This window comes from Doryrhamphus excisus, linkage group LG17, assembly GCF_037039965.1.
Source record: "Doryrhamphus excisus strain RoL-2023G ecotype Guam linkage group LG17, RoL_Dexc_Guam_v1.1, whole genome shotgun sequence".
Lineage (NCBI taxonomy): Eukaryota > Metazoa > Chordata > Actinopteri > Syngnathiformes > Syngnathidae > Doryrhamphus > Doryrhamphus excisus.
Genome location: NC_136373.1, coordinates 13,895,002 through 13,912,295, shown reverse-complemented (window position 1 = coordinate 13,912,295; position 17,294 = coordinate 13,895,002). Strand labels below are relative to the sequence as shown.

Genomic DNA, 17,294 nt, shown 5'->3' with positions numbered 1-17,294 from the left:
GGGTGGTTTAGCCCTGTCTGAATAGAGCCCTCTTTATCTTCCCCCAGTCCCCTTTTCCCTTCCATTCTCCATTGAGCAACAATGAAAGAGAGAAGGAGAATGAGTTTTTTTTTTTTTTTTTTTAAAGACTCACACAGAGAACCCACTTAGATAACCAACCAACTGTCTCTCTTCCCCATCCTACGGATTAGTTACCTCTGGAGTGCTGCCATCTTTCTCCCCATGCCTGTATATGGTTTGTAATACTCAATCCTTAGCATAGTGGCAAACATTTAGAAGCCATATCCATATGTGTGTGTGTGTGTGTGTGTGTGTGTGTGTGAAGGCCAGCCAAATGATCCAATGAGCGTGGCGTGTACGGCACTTAAACACAACAGCACATCGGCGGCAGGTGTCTGCTAAATTTCAGAGGCCTCGAAACGGATCCCAGGGGACCTTCAGTGAGATTTTAATTGTTTAACATCAGTTTTTTTTCTTCTAAAAGTACAGCCAAAGAGTGGCCCTCCACCACACCCCCCCACCACCCATCCAAAAGTGCTTCCTTCGCGCCAGTAAGCATACAAGCATATGGGCTTGGGATACAGTTAAATAAGTCATGAGGCGCAGCTGACTCGTCTTCTTGGAAGGGATATTTATAGGGAAAAAATAATGTAATGTTCACACACTACGTTTCTGACCACAACAAACCTGCTGCCACTCACTGACATGACATTACATTCTGTGGGGGTCGCCATGATTTGCCCTAAAAATGTCAATTCTTGTCAAATTCACAAGTTTTTTTTTTTTTCCCCTCCTTTTGTCCTTGCAGTCGCCAGCCGAGCAGCCTACTTCTCCCAGCAGCCTCAGGACCAGGTGGTGGTGTCTGGGCAGTCCGTGACACTACCATGCGTCATTGTGGGCTACCAGGGCATGGTACAGTGGACCAAAGATGGACTAGCGTTGGGTGGAGAAAGAGACCTACCAGGTATGAGCACAAGCCTGCATTGGAAAATCTATAAAATATATGAAAATTATGAACGATTCGTGTGAATCGGGGCTCAGGGGTATGACTCGAGTGAAGCGAGTACCCGAGTTTCTTTGATGGGTAACATAGCAAAAATATTAGCTTGACTGGGATTGAGTTTGTTGTAGTTGTACATAGGCATGGTATGGTGTACCACGCTATGAAAACCTCAGTTTCAAAACCCCTAAAATGGAAAAAAAGTGGTCCACTATGTGGAAATACACTCCGATGTACGTTGGAACTGAAGTTAGCTGCTTCATTACCATGAAGCGGTGCCGATGTGGTAAGAAGTGTGAGAGAAGTTTAGCATACCGTAGCATTAGAACAAAATACACTAATATTATTAACTCATTGCTGTAATCGAGGATACACGCTGGACTGGTGGCCAGCCAATCACAGGGCACATATAGACAAACAACCATTCACACTCACATTCATACCTATGGACAATTTGGAGTCGCCAATTAACCTAGCATGTTTTTGGAACGTGGGAGGAAACCGGAGTACCCGGAGAAAACCCATACATACACAAGGAGAACATGCAAACTCCACACAGAGATGCCCAAAGGTGGAATCGAACACGGGTCTCCAAGCTGTGTGGCCTTGTTCACCGTGTAGCTCGGTGTGCATCAGACAAAGTGAAATTCTGTTATGAATGTTAGAAGTTAGCGCTGCACGGCGGTTGAGTGGTTAGCGCGCAGACTTCACAGCTAGGAGAACCCAAGTTCAAGTCCACCTTCGGCCATCTCTGTGTGGAGTTTGCATGCTCCGGTTTCCTATCACATTCCAAGAACATGCTAGGTTAATTGGCGACTCCGAATTGTCCATAGGTATGAATGTGAGTGTGAATGGTTGTTTGTCTATATGTGCCCTGTGATTGGCTGGCCACCAGTCCAGGGTGTACCCCGCCTCTCGCCCAAAGACAGCTGGGATAGGCTCCAGCACCCCCGCGACCCTCGTGAAGAAAAAGCAGTAGAAAATTAATGAATGAATTATTATTCCGGGCTGCACGACTGTCGAGTGGTTAGCGCGTAGGCCTCACAGCTTGGAGACCGGAGTTCAATTCCAACCTCGGCCATCTCTGTGTGGGTTTTCTCCGGGTACTCCGGTTTCCTCCCACATTCCAAAAACATGCTAGGTTAATTAGCGACTCCAAATTATCCATAGGTATGAATGTGAGTGTGAATGGTTGTTTGTCTATATGTGCCCTGTGATTGGCTGGCCACCAGTCCAGGTTGTACCCCGCCTCTCGCTCGAAGACAGCTGGGATAGGCTCCAGCACCCCCGCGACCTTCATGAGGATAAGCGGTAGAAAATGAATGAATGTTTGAAGTTACAAAGGTATAACTAGACTTGGGGCTCGGTTTAACGTCAGCTCTAGTGTAAAAACGGTATGACGCACCCAACAAATGGACCGCTAAGGACTGCTGCCATTCTATGTTGACTAGCAACCCAACAAAACGGTGAAAACACGCAGAATGCGTACTATTCCGAACTGAAAAACAGTACTCTGTCATGGAAATTAAAATGGCCTTAAGCAGCATTGTTTTTAAAGTCCAACTCCATCGTAATAAATGACCCACAACTGCGAGTCAAAGGTAACGATCGAGGTGTTCAATCCTACGAATGGAATGAGATACACGACTTATTTTCTGCAGTGAATGTTTAGTTGGTTTAGTTGCTGTACTACATTTCTTTCTCCGATCAATGCCAGGTCCCGTGAGAAGCCTCAGACTCTCTTTGTTCAACATTTAGGTTTTACAAAATTGAATAGCGAAAGGTCGGCGACTTCTGAGTAGATGGACCTGTAATTTGTTGTTGAGATTTTAAGGCTCTCGTAGGAAGGTTAAGGATAATCAATCGGCTTTTTGTCACACGCTGACATTTGATGGTGGAGAGAGTCTCTCTTGGCCCGAGGGCCCTGGTCACCATCTTTATTGTGTCTACGCTTCAAGGACAGCCTTTTCAAGCGTTTCATTTGCTGTTCCACACACACACATACACACAATGGCTCAATCCCGCTGAGGTGCTGCCCGCCTTCATTCAGGACTTAAGGAGCTTTTCCACATTTGTCCAAATCTTCTTGAATTCATACTTTTGTTATTATGTGTTTATTGTTGCTGGGTTTGAGCCTGACTCTTCTGTGTTCTGGCGTCACGCAGGCTGGACGCGCTACTCCTTAATGGGCGACCCGCAATCAGGCGAGCACAGCTTGCTGATCGATTCGGCAGAGCTGGCAGATGATGCCGTGTACGAATGTCAGGCGACACAGGCGGGCCTGCGCTCCCATCGTGCCAAGCTCACTGTACAAGGTAAGATACACGACTCGGAATGCCACAGCTTGGGAACGGCTCAGACGTCAACAACAACAGACAAGTATCATTAAAAAAAACATAATTACGCCATTCACAACAGACAAAGGGCTGCATGGTGGTCGTGTGGTTAGCGCTCAGACCTCACAGTAAGGAGACCCGGGTTCAATTCCATCCTCGGCCATCTCTGTGTGGAGTTTGCATGTTCTCCCTGTGCATGTGTGGGTTTTCTCCGGGTACTCCGGTTTCCTCCCACATTCCAAAAACATGCTAGGTTAATTGGCGACTCCAAATTGTCCATAGGTATAAATGTGAGTGTGAATGGTTGTTTGTCTATATGTGCCCTGTGATTAACTGGCGACCGGTCCAGGGTGTACCCCGCCTCTCGCCCAAAGACAGCTGGGATAGGCTCCAGCACCCCCGCGACCCTCGTGAGGAAAAGCGGTAGAAAATGAATGAATGAATGAAATTGTCCATAGGTATGAATGTGAGTGTGAATGGTTGTTTGTCTATATGTGCCCTGTGATTGGCTGACCACCAGCCTCTCGCCTGAAGACAGCTGGTATAGGCTCCAGCACCCCCTGCGACCCTGAATGAATGAACGTACCAGTGGTGAAATGACTAATAGGTCAGAGTCTCTTTGCTCTCTTCCTATGTGGATTTGACTTAAAAGTATATTTTAGAAGCTTTTTGTGAAATCTAAGGTAGCAAAATATGAAAATAACCTACATATTCAACCCAACAGAGGGCGTTTTGGGTCAGAATATTTCATTTATGTCATGTAGTATGTCACAAAAGTTCCCCAATCATGTCATGTCATGTCATGCTAGGAGACCCGAGTTCGATTCCACCCTCGGCCATCTCTGTATGGAGTTTGATTTCCTCCCACATTCCAAAAACATGCTAGGTTAATTAGCGACTCCAAATTGTCCATAGGTATGAATGTGAGTGTGAATGGTTGTTTGTCTATGTGTGCCCTGTGATTGGCTGGCCACCTTTCCAGGGTGTACCCCGCAACTGGGATAGGCTCCAGCACCGCCCCCGCGGCCCTCGTGAGGATAAGCGGTAGAAAATTAATGAATGAATGAACAACAAACAGACTATATATTGCATTGTATACAATTTCACTCCCGTCTTTAAATGCTTTACAATTAATAAAATGATTTCTTATCACCACTCAACAATAACCCCACAGTCATAAATCTAATTTCTTGATGGAAATTAAATGCGTGGGGGCATAATTCAACTAAGGCTCAGCCAAGAGACTCCGATAGGAAGGAGGGAGAGTTAAAAAAAAAAAAAAAAAAAGTAAACACACTCAAGACTGTGTGTGTCTTGGGCTAATGTGATTGAAGCAATCACAAATGACTCGCGTAGTCACTTGAAAGTCAAGGTCTGCATAGTTAGCACATTTTACAGTGAGCCACAACATTTGTCAACCGCAAGGCAGTTTTTACATTAACACGATGTGAGTGATCCACTTCTTCATGCAGACGCCGAGGCTTGCAGAGGGAGTATGAGGTTGTGTGTGGTGGTGGTGGTGGTGGAGGTGATGGGGCTGGGGGGGGCAGGTCTTATGGGAATGAGCAAAGCACTGCTGGCATCTGGTGGCATTTGAAGGAATGCCACTCGTCATAAATCTACTATTGGACCACAAGCTCATAAAAGGAAGAAATTTTGAGGCAGCAATCTCAACATGATGATAATGTTCACCACAGAGGCATTAAAGTGTGTCCTGTGAGTTCACACCGGCAGGGGGAACAAGCTTGATTTGAATTTAAAATCAGTATTCAGCCTTCATTCACTTTTTTTCCCTTGAGATATACTACATAGTACTATGCTGTAGTACAGGGTTGTTTAGTGACAGACAGAAACATGGACTCTTTTTCGATGGATGTTGGTTATAACAATTTTGTATTCTTTGTTATTTTATTATTGTGTGACTAAGTTTTGTTGTGTTCATTCATTCATTTTCTACTGCTTATCCTCACGAAGGTCACAGGGGGTGCTGGAGCCTATCCCAGCTGTCTTCAGGCGAGAGGCGGGGTACACTCTGGACTGGTCGCCAGCCAATCACAGGGCACATATAGACAAACAACCATTCACACTCACATTAATACCTATGGACAATTTTTGGTTTTTGGAATGTGGGAGGAAATCGGAGCATGCAAACTCCAGACAGAGATGGCAGAGGGTGGAATTAAACTTGGGTCTCCTAGCTGTGAGGTCTGCGCACTAACCACTCAACTACCATGCAGCCTGTATTATTATTATGATTACTAAATTCATGTTTTTGAGCTGCAATAAAAGCCTGTTGTTCTGGCAATCAAGACAGGTGCTTATCTCACCGAACAATCACTGACACCTAGTGACCAATATAGAATACTACATTCACAATTTCAATGTATTTTAGTTTGCTTCAACATTTTTATGCTTCAAAATACTCAATTTAGGCCAGAAATATGTACAATTTTATTAAAGATACTTTTTTTCCTTTGGGCAAGAAGCAGGGTACACCCTGGACTGGTGGCCAGCCAATCACAGGGCACATATAGACAAACAACCATTCACACTAACATTCATACCTATGGACAATTTGGAGTCGCCGATTAACCTAGCATGTTTTTGGAATGTGGGAGGAAACCGGAGTACCCGGAGAAAACCCACACAAGCACGGGGAGAACATGCAAACTTCACACAGAGATGGCTGAGGGTGAAATTGAACTCGGGTCTCCTAGCTGTGAGGCCTGTGTGCCAACCACTCGTACACCGTGCAGCCCTTCCCTTGATTTCGGCTGATATTTTAGAAAATAATTGTCTGTGTTTATTGTGTATTTAATGGTTGCAAACCCCTGAACTGAACTTTTACCAATGAGACTCAAGGAACTCTACTTAAGTAAAAGAACTGTTTTTTCTGCATGTAGTCAAAGTGTATATGGTGTATAAATAGCCCTAACCAAGCATGAATATGTTTTTCCAATTACTCGATTACTGCTGCCCTAAAGGCATCTTTTTTCTTTTTTTTAATAATAAGTTTATAGTCAGAGTATTCAGGAACTTTTTGTTTTTAGTCAAGTTTTTTACCATATTGACCCGAACATAAGATGACCCCACTTTTTCTAAAACTTTCAACTACCAGTGAAATAACTGGTTACAATTACAATAGTTTTAAAAAAAAACTATATATTTATTAGTGGCTTGATGATTGTTTGACGACTTTACAGCATTGATCCCTCCTCCTTTGATGTGTGTGAGTGACAGGAAGAAAAGCTGACTCGCTTGGGGAAAAGTGACATGTTGATTTGCATGTATAAAACCATACCGGCCGCACGGTTGATGAGTGGTTAGCATGTTGGCCACACAGTCAGGAGATCGGGAAGACCTGGGTTCGATTCAGTTGGGTTAGGTTAATTGGTTAAGCTACGTTCACACCGACGCCGAATGTCGCGCTTTGAATCGGCGACGAATTCGGCGTCATTTTTCAAAAAATCTCACGATCTCCTCAGATATGTTTTAAGCTCTGTTAAGCTCTGTTACGCAATGGAAAATTTCAAGATCCCGACTGCATCCCGCCTCTGATCCAGAGCATATTGTAGCGACCCTGACGTATTCATGTTGACGTTGTGCTCTTGGGTGTCCGACTGTTCCGGGTGACTGTGAATGCACCAGGGGGTGGAGGCGTGTCTGGTGGAGGAAGTACTGTTGTGTTGCTGGCGGTGGTTGCAACGGTGTGGTTACGGCCGACAGTAGCCAGTATTATTGTTGTGCAATAAAAAGCTTGTCAGCGATCACAGTCGTGTAATTTCCATAGCGTCGGCAACGACGCTACAATATATAAAGATGCAGCAGATCCATTGATCCTTTGAACCAAGCTCTGTTAAGCTTTCCTACGCTTTGAGCAAAACTTTGATAAGCTTTGTGACGCTTTGATAAGCTTTAATACGCTCTCCCCGCTTTACGCAATTCGTGACAGATCGCCTCAAATTTTTAAACAGTTTAAAATTTTTTGGCGCTATTGCCGAATGTCCCGAATTGCTCAAACCTTTCTTACGCTGTATTACGGTCTTTACGCTTTCATTAAGCTTTGTTACTCTTTGCCGCCGCTTTGCTCGCCGATCGGCGTCGGTGTGAACGTAGTTTTAGGCGACTCCAAATTGTCCATAGGTATGAATGTGAGTGTGAATGGTTGTTTGTCTGTATGTGCCCTGTGATTGGCTGGCCACCAACTCTTGTGTACCCCAACTCTTGGCTGACGTCAACTGGGATAGCCTCCACCATACCCCCTTGTGAGGATCAGCGGCATAGAAAATACAAAACCATACAGCAGACCATGAGCCGATCCATATTTTTTCGTTTTCTATGGAAAAATACGCTTTTACATTCAGGTCAATATGATAGTTGAAGTTGGTAACTTGGTCAAATCCCCCCCCAATCAGTTGAGTCTGGTGGTTGATGGGCCCTGCTAATCTTTCATAGACTTTTAAATGAGAAGGAGGGTATCTTGAGGTGTATGTTTGTACATAGGCGTATCAAGAGCTTTTTTTACCCAGTGTATGTGTATTTGTGTGCACTTGCCTGCGTGCCAAAGCAATCCGGCACAGTGAAAGGAGTCAACGTCTAGAGTGCAGTCAGGGGAATCGGCATGGAAATTAAAATCACCTAGCACTCGGATTCCATTAGTGTCCACGCGGCGGCAACGGAAGGACCTCTGACAATTCAGACACACACAGTGAAATTGGTTCGGTAGGAGGGAGCGAGAAAGGCCAACACATACCCTACGTTCACGCCGCTCCTTATTGGTCGGGGGAGATGGACGCCCTCATCATGCTTGGCTTGCCAGTGCCTGTGTGAGAAACCATGCAAATAAATGAACAAATAAGCAATTCAGTCCAAACCGAGAAGGAGCAAATGCAACAATAACGCTAGTCTGGAGGAGGAAATAAAGAATGGGAAGTGTGTTTGTTCCACAGATGACAACCGTTCAGCTGTTTTATGGAATGAGAGGCATACGATCATAAGAGGATAGTTAGGCTGCAATCACACTTCTCATGTTTGGGTGTGGGTTTTGTTTGGTGAAACAAACAAGTGGATCGAGACTGCTTGAATGATGCGGTTTTAAATGCTACACGTTCCAGTGGTGGCTGCACGGTGGACGAGTGGTTAGCACACAGGCCTCACAGCTAGGAGACCAGGGTTCAATTCCATCCTCTGTGTGGAGTTTGCATGTTCTCCCCGTGCATGCGTGGGTTTTCAAATTGTCCATAGGTGTGAATGGGAGTGTGAATGGTTGTTTGCCCAGTGATTGGCTGGCGACCAGTCCAGGGTGTACCCCGCCTTTCGCCCGTAGACAGCTGGGATAGGCTCCAGCACCCCCGCGAGCCTCGTGAGGATAAGCGATAGAAATTGAAACCAGTGGTGAAATGACTAATAGGTCAGAATCTCTTTGCTCTCTCCCTATGTGGATATGGCTTAAAAGTATATTTTAGAAGCTTTTTGTGAAATCTAAAGGTAGCAAAATAAAATACATAAAAAATAAAATAATAAAATAAAAATAAAATAAATAAATTAAAATAAATTAATTAATTAAAATAAAATTAATTACTTAAATATAATAAAAAAAATAAATAATAAAAATAACCTACATATTCAACCCAACAGAGGGCATTTTGGGTCACAATATTTCATTTATGTCATGTACTATGTCGCAAAGTGCCCCAATCATGTCATGTCATTTGTACTGCAAAGCTTTTTCTGCAGATTAGTTCCTCGTTCCTGATCCTATCCATCCTGGTCACTCCCAATGAGAACCTCAGCATCCTCATCTCTGCTACTTCCAGTTCAGAATATTTCATTTATGTCAAAGCTTTTTATGCAGATTAGATATTAGGTACCCTAATGCTGTAACCCTAGGTACCCATTGACTATGGTGTATTATTAGTCCAAAATATGTAGTATGTGTCATATGTAGTATTCTGGTCACGAGGCGTCCTTAATGTTACATTGTTCAGACATGACCTTAGGTTACATGACCTTAACAAAACATGTGTGGCATGGCATGTTCAACATGATAAGAGTGGGGGGAAAGTGCTCCTCCCATTCTGTGTGGAAGTGGTAATTGTGTGGCTTCTTAGTTTGGGTCTTTGTTCCCCATCGTTTTCTTAAGCTTACCATAAATGACCATAAAGCTTACCATAAATTGTTTGCATGCATAAATATTGCATGTTAGCTAGTTATGTGTAAAACGGCAGCCATCTTTTGTGCCTGCATTGGTGTAAACAAAAAACAATGAGTGTAAAGATGACTATAGGGTGTTATTTCAATCCTGTAGGGCTCTAATAATGGTATAAAGCATTTTTTGTATGCTCCAACTACAAAAATATTCAATTTATTAACACTAAATCTTATTTATTGCGGCAATAAACGAGGGGTGACTGTATCGGATTGCGCAGGGGTACCTATGCTGATGCATGACTGTTTCGTGGCTTGTTGCATGGATTGATTTGTTATTTCTTTACAGTCCCGCCATCAGACCCCATAGTGGAGGGGGGTCCTGTCGTGCGCCTCAAAGCCCACTCGCCATACAACCTCACCTGCAGATCCTCCGGCGCCAAACCTGCCGCCGAGATCACTTGGTACAGAGATGGAGAAGTAATGGACACGGCCATTTATTCCAAGGTAAATGCAAATCTGTATTTGCCATTTTATGTTAGTCATGAAATTAAAAAATAATAATAATAAAATAAAAATATTAAATATATATATATGGAAAAAAAACTCCCGCTCGCTTTCTTTCCGTCTACAGTTTTCAATCACCACCCTTTTCTCATAAGGTTCGCTCACTCCTTCTCTGCAGTCCCCCTCCCATTTTCACTCACGCCTCTAACCCCCTACTCCCCTCCACCAACACCACCGACCCCTCCCTCGGCTAAACGCAGTGACACTACAGCATAACTGGAGCATGCCAAAGCTCAGACAGGCATGAGGGTTTCATACAGTAAGACTTTCTGCAGAGAGCGAATCACCAACACAACAATGCAGAAACACAATGGGGGTGCGGCGGAGCGTGAGTCGGGCACGGCTGGGGAAAGTGTCACATTTTTCATGCTCTCTGACTACGCTAAACGACGCTAAACACCACGTTTAAAAGGAGGCGAGCGCTTGCAGCGGAGAAAAAAAGGGTGAACGGGGGGCGGTGGAGAAGGGGTGCGTAAGGAAGAAACAATGCCGCATGGAAAAACAAAAACAATATTCCAATGCATTTAAAAGAGTAGCGTTGACATGGCACGTGGTGTGAGTTCATCTCAAAAAATAAAGATTTTTTGTGTTTCTTGCTGAGGAAGCATTACTTCATTGATTGTGGTGTCCGGGTGGAAAATGCCCAGTTCGCTTTTTCTTTCTTTTTTTATGTATAAAAAGATGTGACATTTCTGCCATATTGTAACAACCCAAAAACACACTCATTGGCACCTCGGCTTTATTATACTGTTTTCCTCTTGTTTGTTTGGAAAAGAGCGAGCCGGCGTGCATTACCCTCCGAATCTACACCTTGCCTCACTTAGGCGTATTGATTTCTGCGAGCAGTAAATAGATTTAAAAGACGATGACAAACAAGGCGCTGACGGCGAGCACTCTCAGAAAATGTAGGAACAGCAAAAAAATCCAGTTGCTGCATCGTAAAATATACTAATATATTTCACCGCCGGTGCCAAAGAAGTTTAAATTAAAATAGCGTTAGCGTTAGAAATAGAACGACACACATAGGCAATACCTGCGGCTTCCAGCTGGATCTAAGCGCTACTCTTGCATTGTTTCCAGACGCTCATGGAGGATGCGAAGAGGGAGGCAGCTGTCAGTATGCTTCCCATCATCCCGGAGGACAGCGACTCAGGCCGCACCTACACCTGCAGGGTTCTTAACCCAGCTGCCCCTGCTGGAAGACAGACATCCGTCACTATCAATGTCCAACGTGAGTTTCAACCATCATTCAATACAAATCAAAAGCATGAATATTAACTTGAATCCCGCTTATTTGCCATCTTGCAGACCCTCCTTCGGTCGTTTTATCAGTGCAGCCTCAAACAGTGGCCGAAGGCGCCAAAGTGCTTTTCATATGCACCGCCTCGGCCAATCCCGAAATCACCGGCTACAGGTAGACTACCCTCGTACTCTTGCAAAAATCACTTTGAATAATTTGGTTGAATGAGCCGCTTTGATTGGCAGCGCTTGATTATGATTGGCACATGCTACGAATGAGCTAATAGCCACTTTGACATGCATGGCTAAGTACCTTTTCCGTGAGCTAATCGTCTGACTGTATAATGTGATTACTCATCTGTCCCAGGTGGTCTAAAGGAGGCGTCCCCATCTCTGAGGCAAACGGGGACAGCCTCGAGGTGACGGTGGACTACTCGTACTTCACAGATCCGGTTTCCTGCGAGGTGTCCAACTCTGTCGGCAGCACCAATGTCAGCACGCTGGTTGATGTTCAATGTAAGTGTATGTTCAACGCATAAACAGTTGTGGGTAGACTGCGGTTTAAAGTGCAAGTAAGTGGCACTGACAGCTCTATGCACACCGCAAAATAAACGATCAGTGAACAGTGACTGCTGCTTATTTAGCCCTGGCATGAAACCCCATGCTATTATTCTACGATGCCTAGAATAGATCTAAGATACTAGGCTGTGTGGAGTATTTTACTGGCAGTGATAGTCAATGACAGCTATCAGCTGGCTCTTTGCACATTGCACAGAACGGAAGATGGTAAACAATGTTGTTTAGCAAGCCATTTGGCATGAAAAATCCTTATTACTGTAAGACGACTATTTGGATTTATTATGGCATGCTACAACAGAAAGCAGCAACACTGAGTACCGTATTTTCTGGATTATAAGTCACTCCGGAGTATAAGTCGCACAATGCCAAAAATGCATAATTAGGTAGAAAAAAAACATACATAAGTCGCACTGGAGTATAAGTCGCATATTTTGCGGGTAATTTATTTGACAAACTACTTGACCAAAACAGACATTACGTCCTCTTGGAAGGCAAGTTCTAAAAATAAAAGAATAGAGAACAGGCTGAATAGGTGTAAGATATGCTAACACAGGGGTAATATTTTGACTCGTGAGTGAACAAAATTGTCCGGGCGGCCAGAACATATATTTAACATATATATTTAACACACACATTATTTTATGCTTATAATATTCCTGTGGGGCAGCAACATTTGCTTCACAAAGTTCGCCGACACAGCCGACAACGCGGATGGTGTGTTTTAGAAACGAAAAAAAAAATTTTAGGCTGGAGGTGTAGGTGTGAAGTATAAACATATTTATTCTGTTTTTCCACAGTTGGTCCCAGATTGCTGTCAGGGCCCAAGCCGATGACCGTGGATATTGGCATGGATGCTGCGTTCACGTGCACATGGACTGGAAACCCTCCTTTGACCCTTGCCTGGACCAAGCAGGGCTCAAGCGAGGTAAAGAGCTAAATGTTGGAAACATCCCAGCCATTTTTTCGAAAGCCGCCCCTCTCAATACCGGCCATTTTGGATTATTTTGACTGATTTATTGAGCTCTATATAGATGAGGTACATACCAGAAGAAAGGTCATGAATGCATTTACATTCTTCCAGACTGGAAATGCTACAAGACTAATTTTCACTTCCTGATTGCTATGCAATATTTCTATGGGAAAGAGTTCTTATAAAAGTCACTTCTGCCACCTTGTGGACATTTTTCCGGCTTAAAAGTGCACCACCGTTATCCCCACAATTGTGGAGTTGCATCATCACCTCTTTTGCCTAGCGCAAAAAAAAAAAAGGCAAAACACATACAAAATGCGTGTTTGGGAGCGAGCAAAATGTCTAAATATGTCTTTGATAGCAAGCTAAATGCTTAAGCAAGAGGAAATTTGACACCTTGTGGACATTTTTCCGGCTTAAAAGTGCACTACCGTTATCTCCACAATTGTGGAGTTGCATCATCACCTCTTTTGCCTAGCGCAAAAAAAGGCAAAACACACAAACTGGAAATGCTACAAGACTAATTTTCACTTCCTGATTGCTATGCAATATTTCTATGGGAAAGAGTTCTTATAAAAGTCACTTCTGCCACCTTGTGGACATTTTTCCGGCTTAAAAGTGCACCACCGTTATCTCCACAATTGTGGAGTTGCATCATCACCTCTTTTGCCTAGCGCAAAAAAAGGCAAAACACATACAAATGCGTGTTTGGGAGCGAGCAAAAAGTTTAAATATGTCTTTGATAGCATGCTAAAAGCTTAAGCAAGAGGAAATTTGACACCTTGTGGACATTTTTCCGGCTTAAAAGTGCACTACTGTTATCTCCACAATTGTGGAGTTGCATCATCACCTCTTTTGCCTAGCGCAAAAAAAAGGCAAAACACATACAAATGCGTGTTTGGGAGCGAGCAAAATGTCTAAACATGTCTTTGATAGCAATCTAAACGCTTAAGCAAGAGGAAATTTGACACCTTGTGGACATTTTTCCGGCTTAAAAGTGCACCACTGTTATCTCCACAATTGTGGAGTTGCATCATCACCTCTTTTGCCTAGCGCAAAAAAAGGCAAAACACATACAAACTGGAAATGCTACAAGACTAATTTTCACTTCCTGATTGCTATGCAATATTTCTATGGGAAAGAGTTCTTATAAAAGTCACTTCTGCCACCTTGTGGACATTTTTCCGGCTTAAAAGTGCACCACCGTTATCTCCACAATTGTGGAGTTGCATCATCACCTCTTTTGCCTAGCGCAAAAAAAAAGGCAAAACACATACAAATGCGTGTTTGGGAGTGAGCAAAATGTCTAAATATGTCTTTGATAGCATGCTAAAAGCTTAAGCAAGAGGAAATTTTCCGAAAATATGTTCTATTTTCATGTATGACATGATGACACATAATATTATGACTTTATTCTTGGAATTTTACGACGTTATTTTTTTGCAATTGTACAACTTTTTTTTTCTACAAAATTAATGACTTTTTTTTCTCTGAAATGTATGACTTAGTTTGTCCCAAATTTACAAACAGAATGGACGCCCCCCCTCATCAACACCGTTCAGAGACAACATTCACACATCCCTCTCTCGACTGAATCCTCAAAAAGCCGCCCTCGCAATGCCCCCCCCCTCCCCCAACCCCTCGAGGGATAAGGCCCGTGGCAGAGAACTGTCAGTCCACTGACAGATTTACACCACGTCCAAGTCGACATACTGGCTGTCATCGCGCTAACTCAATCAGTTCAAGAAGCAGTCAGTCAAAAGATCCGCACCCTGCCAAGCATCAAGTGGCTGTCGCTTGCATTTGGTGGGGAAAAAAAAAAAAAAAAAGAAAAGATTCCACTCTAACTTTACTATCTCGGTAAAAAAGTCTTTCAGTGCAGCCCATCAGCCACGTCCCACAGGAGCATCTTTCTTCGCTACCAATATTCCTTCTGACGGTCAGCTTGGGAGGGGGGGGGGGATTGATTTAAGATACCATGAACGCCGACATCACCTCAAAGAGTGAACACACTCTAACCCCTCAGAGGGAGAAAGCAAGACATTTTTCTAATCCACCCACGACCACTGTCCCTCACACAGCCAACAGTAATGGATTAATTGGGTTAGCTGGGAAGTGTGTCGAAAAAGAAAAGTGGAGAGAAGAGAGAAAGTGTGTGTGTGGAAATGGACGGAGAGAGGGAGGTCTGAGTGGAGGTAAATGGATTAAGCACAGCTTGATAGAATGACAGGATCAATGAGCTAAGGAGTGAGTGCAGCCGTTCCCGAGGCCCACTCACACTGTAGTTGGTCCGTTGTGTCCTCGCACTTTAATGGCGACGTTCATGCCAAGCAGTGGTGCGACTGAGACCCAATTTTTGTGTCAAATGTTGTGATGAATGATAATTAAAATATACCTCAACCACCTGCAAAGGCCTTCAATTGTAGCCACTAGAGACTGTCTTTATGATAGTATTCATTCATTTTCTACCGCTTATCCTCATGAGGGTCGCGGGGGTGCTGGAGCCTATCCCGGCTGAACACCCTGGACCAATCACAGGGCACATATAGACAGACTGGTAGCTGAGTGCTAGCAGTGGTTAGAAGTAGAGAGTAGCCCATAGCAACTCCTGTGGGAAAGTTGACTGTAGCGCTGCAACTAACCAATTAATCGGGTGATTATTTTTGATTAATCTAATTTTTTTTTTAAAACACATTTTTAATCTTATCCTCACGAGGGTGGGGGGTGCTGGAGCCTATCCCAGCTGTGTTCGGGCGAGAGGCGGGGTACACCCTGGACTGGTGGCCAGCCAATCACAGGGCACATATAGACAAACAACCATTCACACTCACATTCATACCTATGGACAATTTGGAGTTGCTAATTAACCTAGCATTCATTCATTCATTCATTTTCTACCGCTTTTTCCTCACGAGGGTCGCGGGGGATGCTGGAGCCTATCCCAGCTGTCTTCAGGCGAGAGGCGGGGTACATCCTGGACTGGTGGCCAGCCAATCACAGGGCACATATAGACAAACAACCATTCACACTCACATTCATACCTATGGACAATTTGGAGTCGCCAATTAACCTAGCATGTTTTTGGAATGTGGGAGGAAACCACAGTACCCGGAGAGAGAACATGCAAACTCCACACAGAGATGGCAGAGGAATTGAACTCGAGTCTCCTAGCTGTGAGGCCTGCACATAAACCACTCGTCCACCGTGCAGCCAAATTATAGTATTATTTATTTATTCATTTATTTTCTACCGCTTATCCTCACAAGGGTCGGGGGGTGTGGGTGGGTGCTGGAGCCTATCCCAGCTGTCTTCGGGCGAGAGGCGGGGTACACTCTGGACTGGTGGCCAGCCAATCACAGGGCACATATAGACAAACAACCATTCACACTCACATTCATACCTATGGACAATTTGGAATGTTTTTGGAATGTGGGAGGAAACCTGGAGTACCCGGAGAAAACCCACGCATGCACGGGGAGAACATGCAAACTCCACACAGAGATGGCAGAGGGTGGAATTGAACTCAGGTCTCCTAGCTGTGAGGCCTGTGTGTCAACCACTTGTCCACCGTGCAGCCAAATGATAGTATTATTTACATAATTTTAAATAAGTCTTCCTATAGGGAACACACTTTTTTTGTGTGTCTGTAGCTTTAATGCTAATTTGATTTGATGGCACGGTGGTCATAAACAGCAAGAACATTAATAAGTACTGATATTTGTGGAGTGGAAACAATGCTATAATGAAAATGCTATCTTTTCGTGTCCAACCAGGTGCTCAGCAACAGTAACACCTTGCAGTTGAAAGCTGTAACTCAGGCGGATGCTGGGATTTACACCTGCAAGGCCATCGTTCCCCGGATCGGAGTTGCGGAAAGAGATGCCACTCTGACCGTAAATGGTACGCTTCCTGTTTCCGCCTACTAATCAGACATTTGTTTTTGTACGTTTTGAATGTTTGTTGTCATGCTTCTGTTGTGCCGTTTTCATTGTAGGCCCGCCTATCATCACAGCAGAGGCCACACAGCACGCAGTCAAGCACTCCAAGGGCAAGCTGGAGTGCCGGGTGGGGAGCAGCCCCCCGCCTTATAAGATTGTAAGTCAATCTAATATTATTGTTCATTCATGTTTGGTTGATTGCATAGTCAATCCCCACACACACACACACACACACAACAAACACATATTCAGCGGTAATTGCACAAGCTATAGGAGTTATTCAGAAATTTACAAAAATATAAAAAAAATATAAAATAATTTAACTAAATTTGAAAAATAATCTGCTGTGTTGATCCAATTTTTAGATAATTTCTTAAAACATATTTCACTTGGAGGTAACTGTATTAGTATTAGGGCTACATAAAAACAAATAATCTGACATTTTGATTATAAATTCTTAAATTTATGACTTGCAGTATTTTATACATATTTTACTAAGCCAAAAAAGGACAAAAAAA

The 17,294-nt window shown here is 43.7% G+C and overlaps 1 protein-coding gene across 2 annotated transcripts in view; it reads left to right on the top strand.

Moving 5' to 3' along the window:
* kirrel3l (kirre like nephrin family adhesion molecule 3, like) overlaps positions 1–17,294 on the top strand; it is a 70,424-nt gene that overhangs the window by 44,392 nt on the left and 8,738 nt on the right. For both annotated transcript variants that reach the window (XM_058084148.2, XM_058084147.2), the window contains exons 2-10: positions 809–964; positions 3,166–3,315; positions 9,833–9,990; positions 11,131–11,281; positions 11,359–11,464; positions 11,657–11,805; positions 12,666–12,793; positions 16,612–16,738; positions 16,833–16,933. In XM_058084148.2, coding sequence (XP_057940131.2) covers positions 809–964; positions 3,166–3,315; positions 9,833–9,990; positions 11,131–11,281; positions 11,359–11,464; positions 11,657–11,805; positions 12,666–12,793; positions 16,612–16,738; positions 16,833–16,933 — 1,226 coding nt within the window. The remainder of the gene's footprint in view (positions 1–808; positions 965–3,165; positions 3,316–9,832; positions 9,991–11,130; positions 11,282–11,358; positions 11,465–11,656; positions 11,806–12,665; positions 12,794–16,611; positions 16,739–16,832; positions 16,934–17,294) is intronic.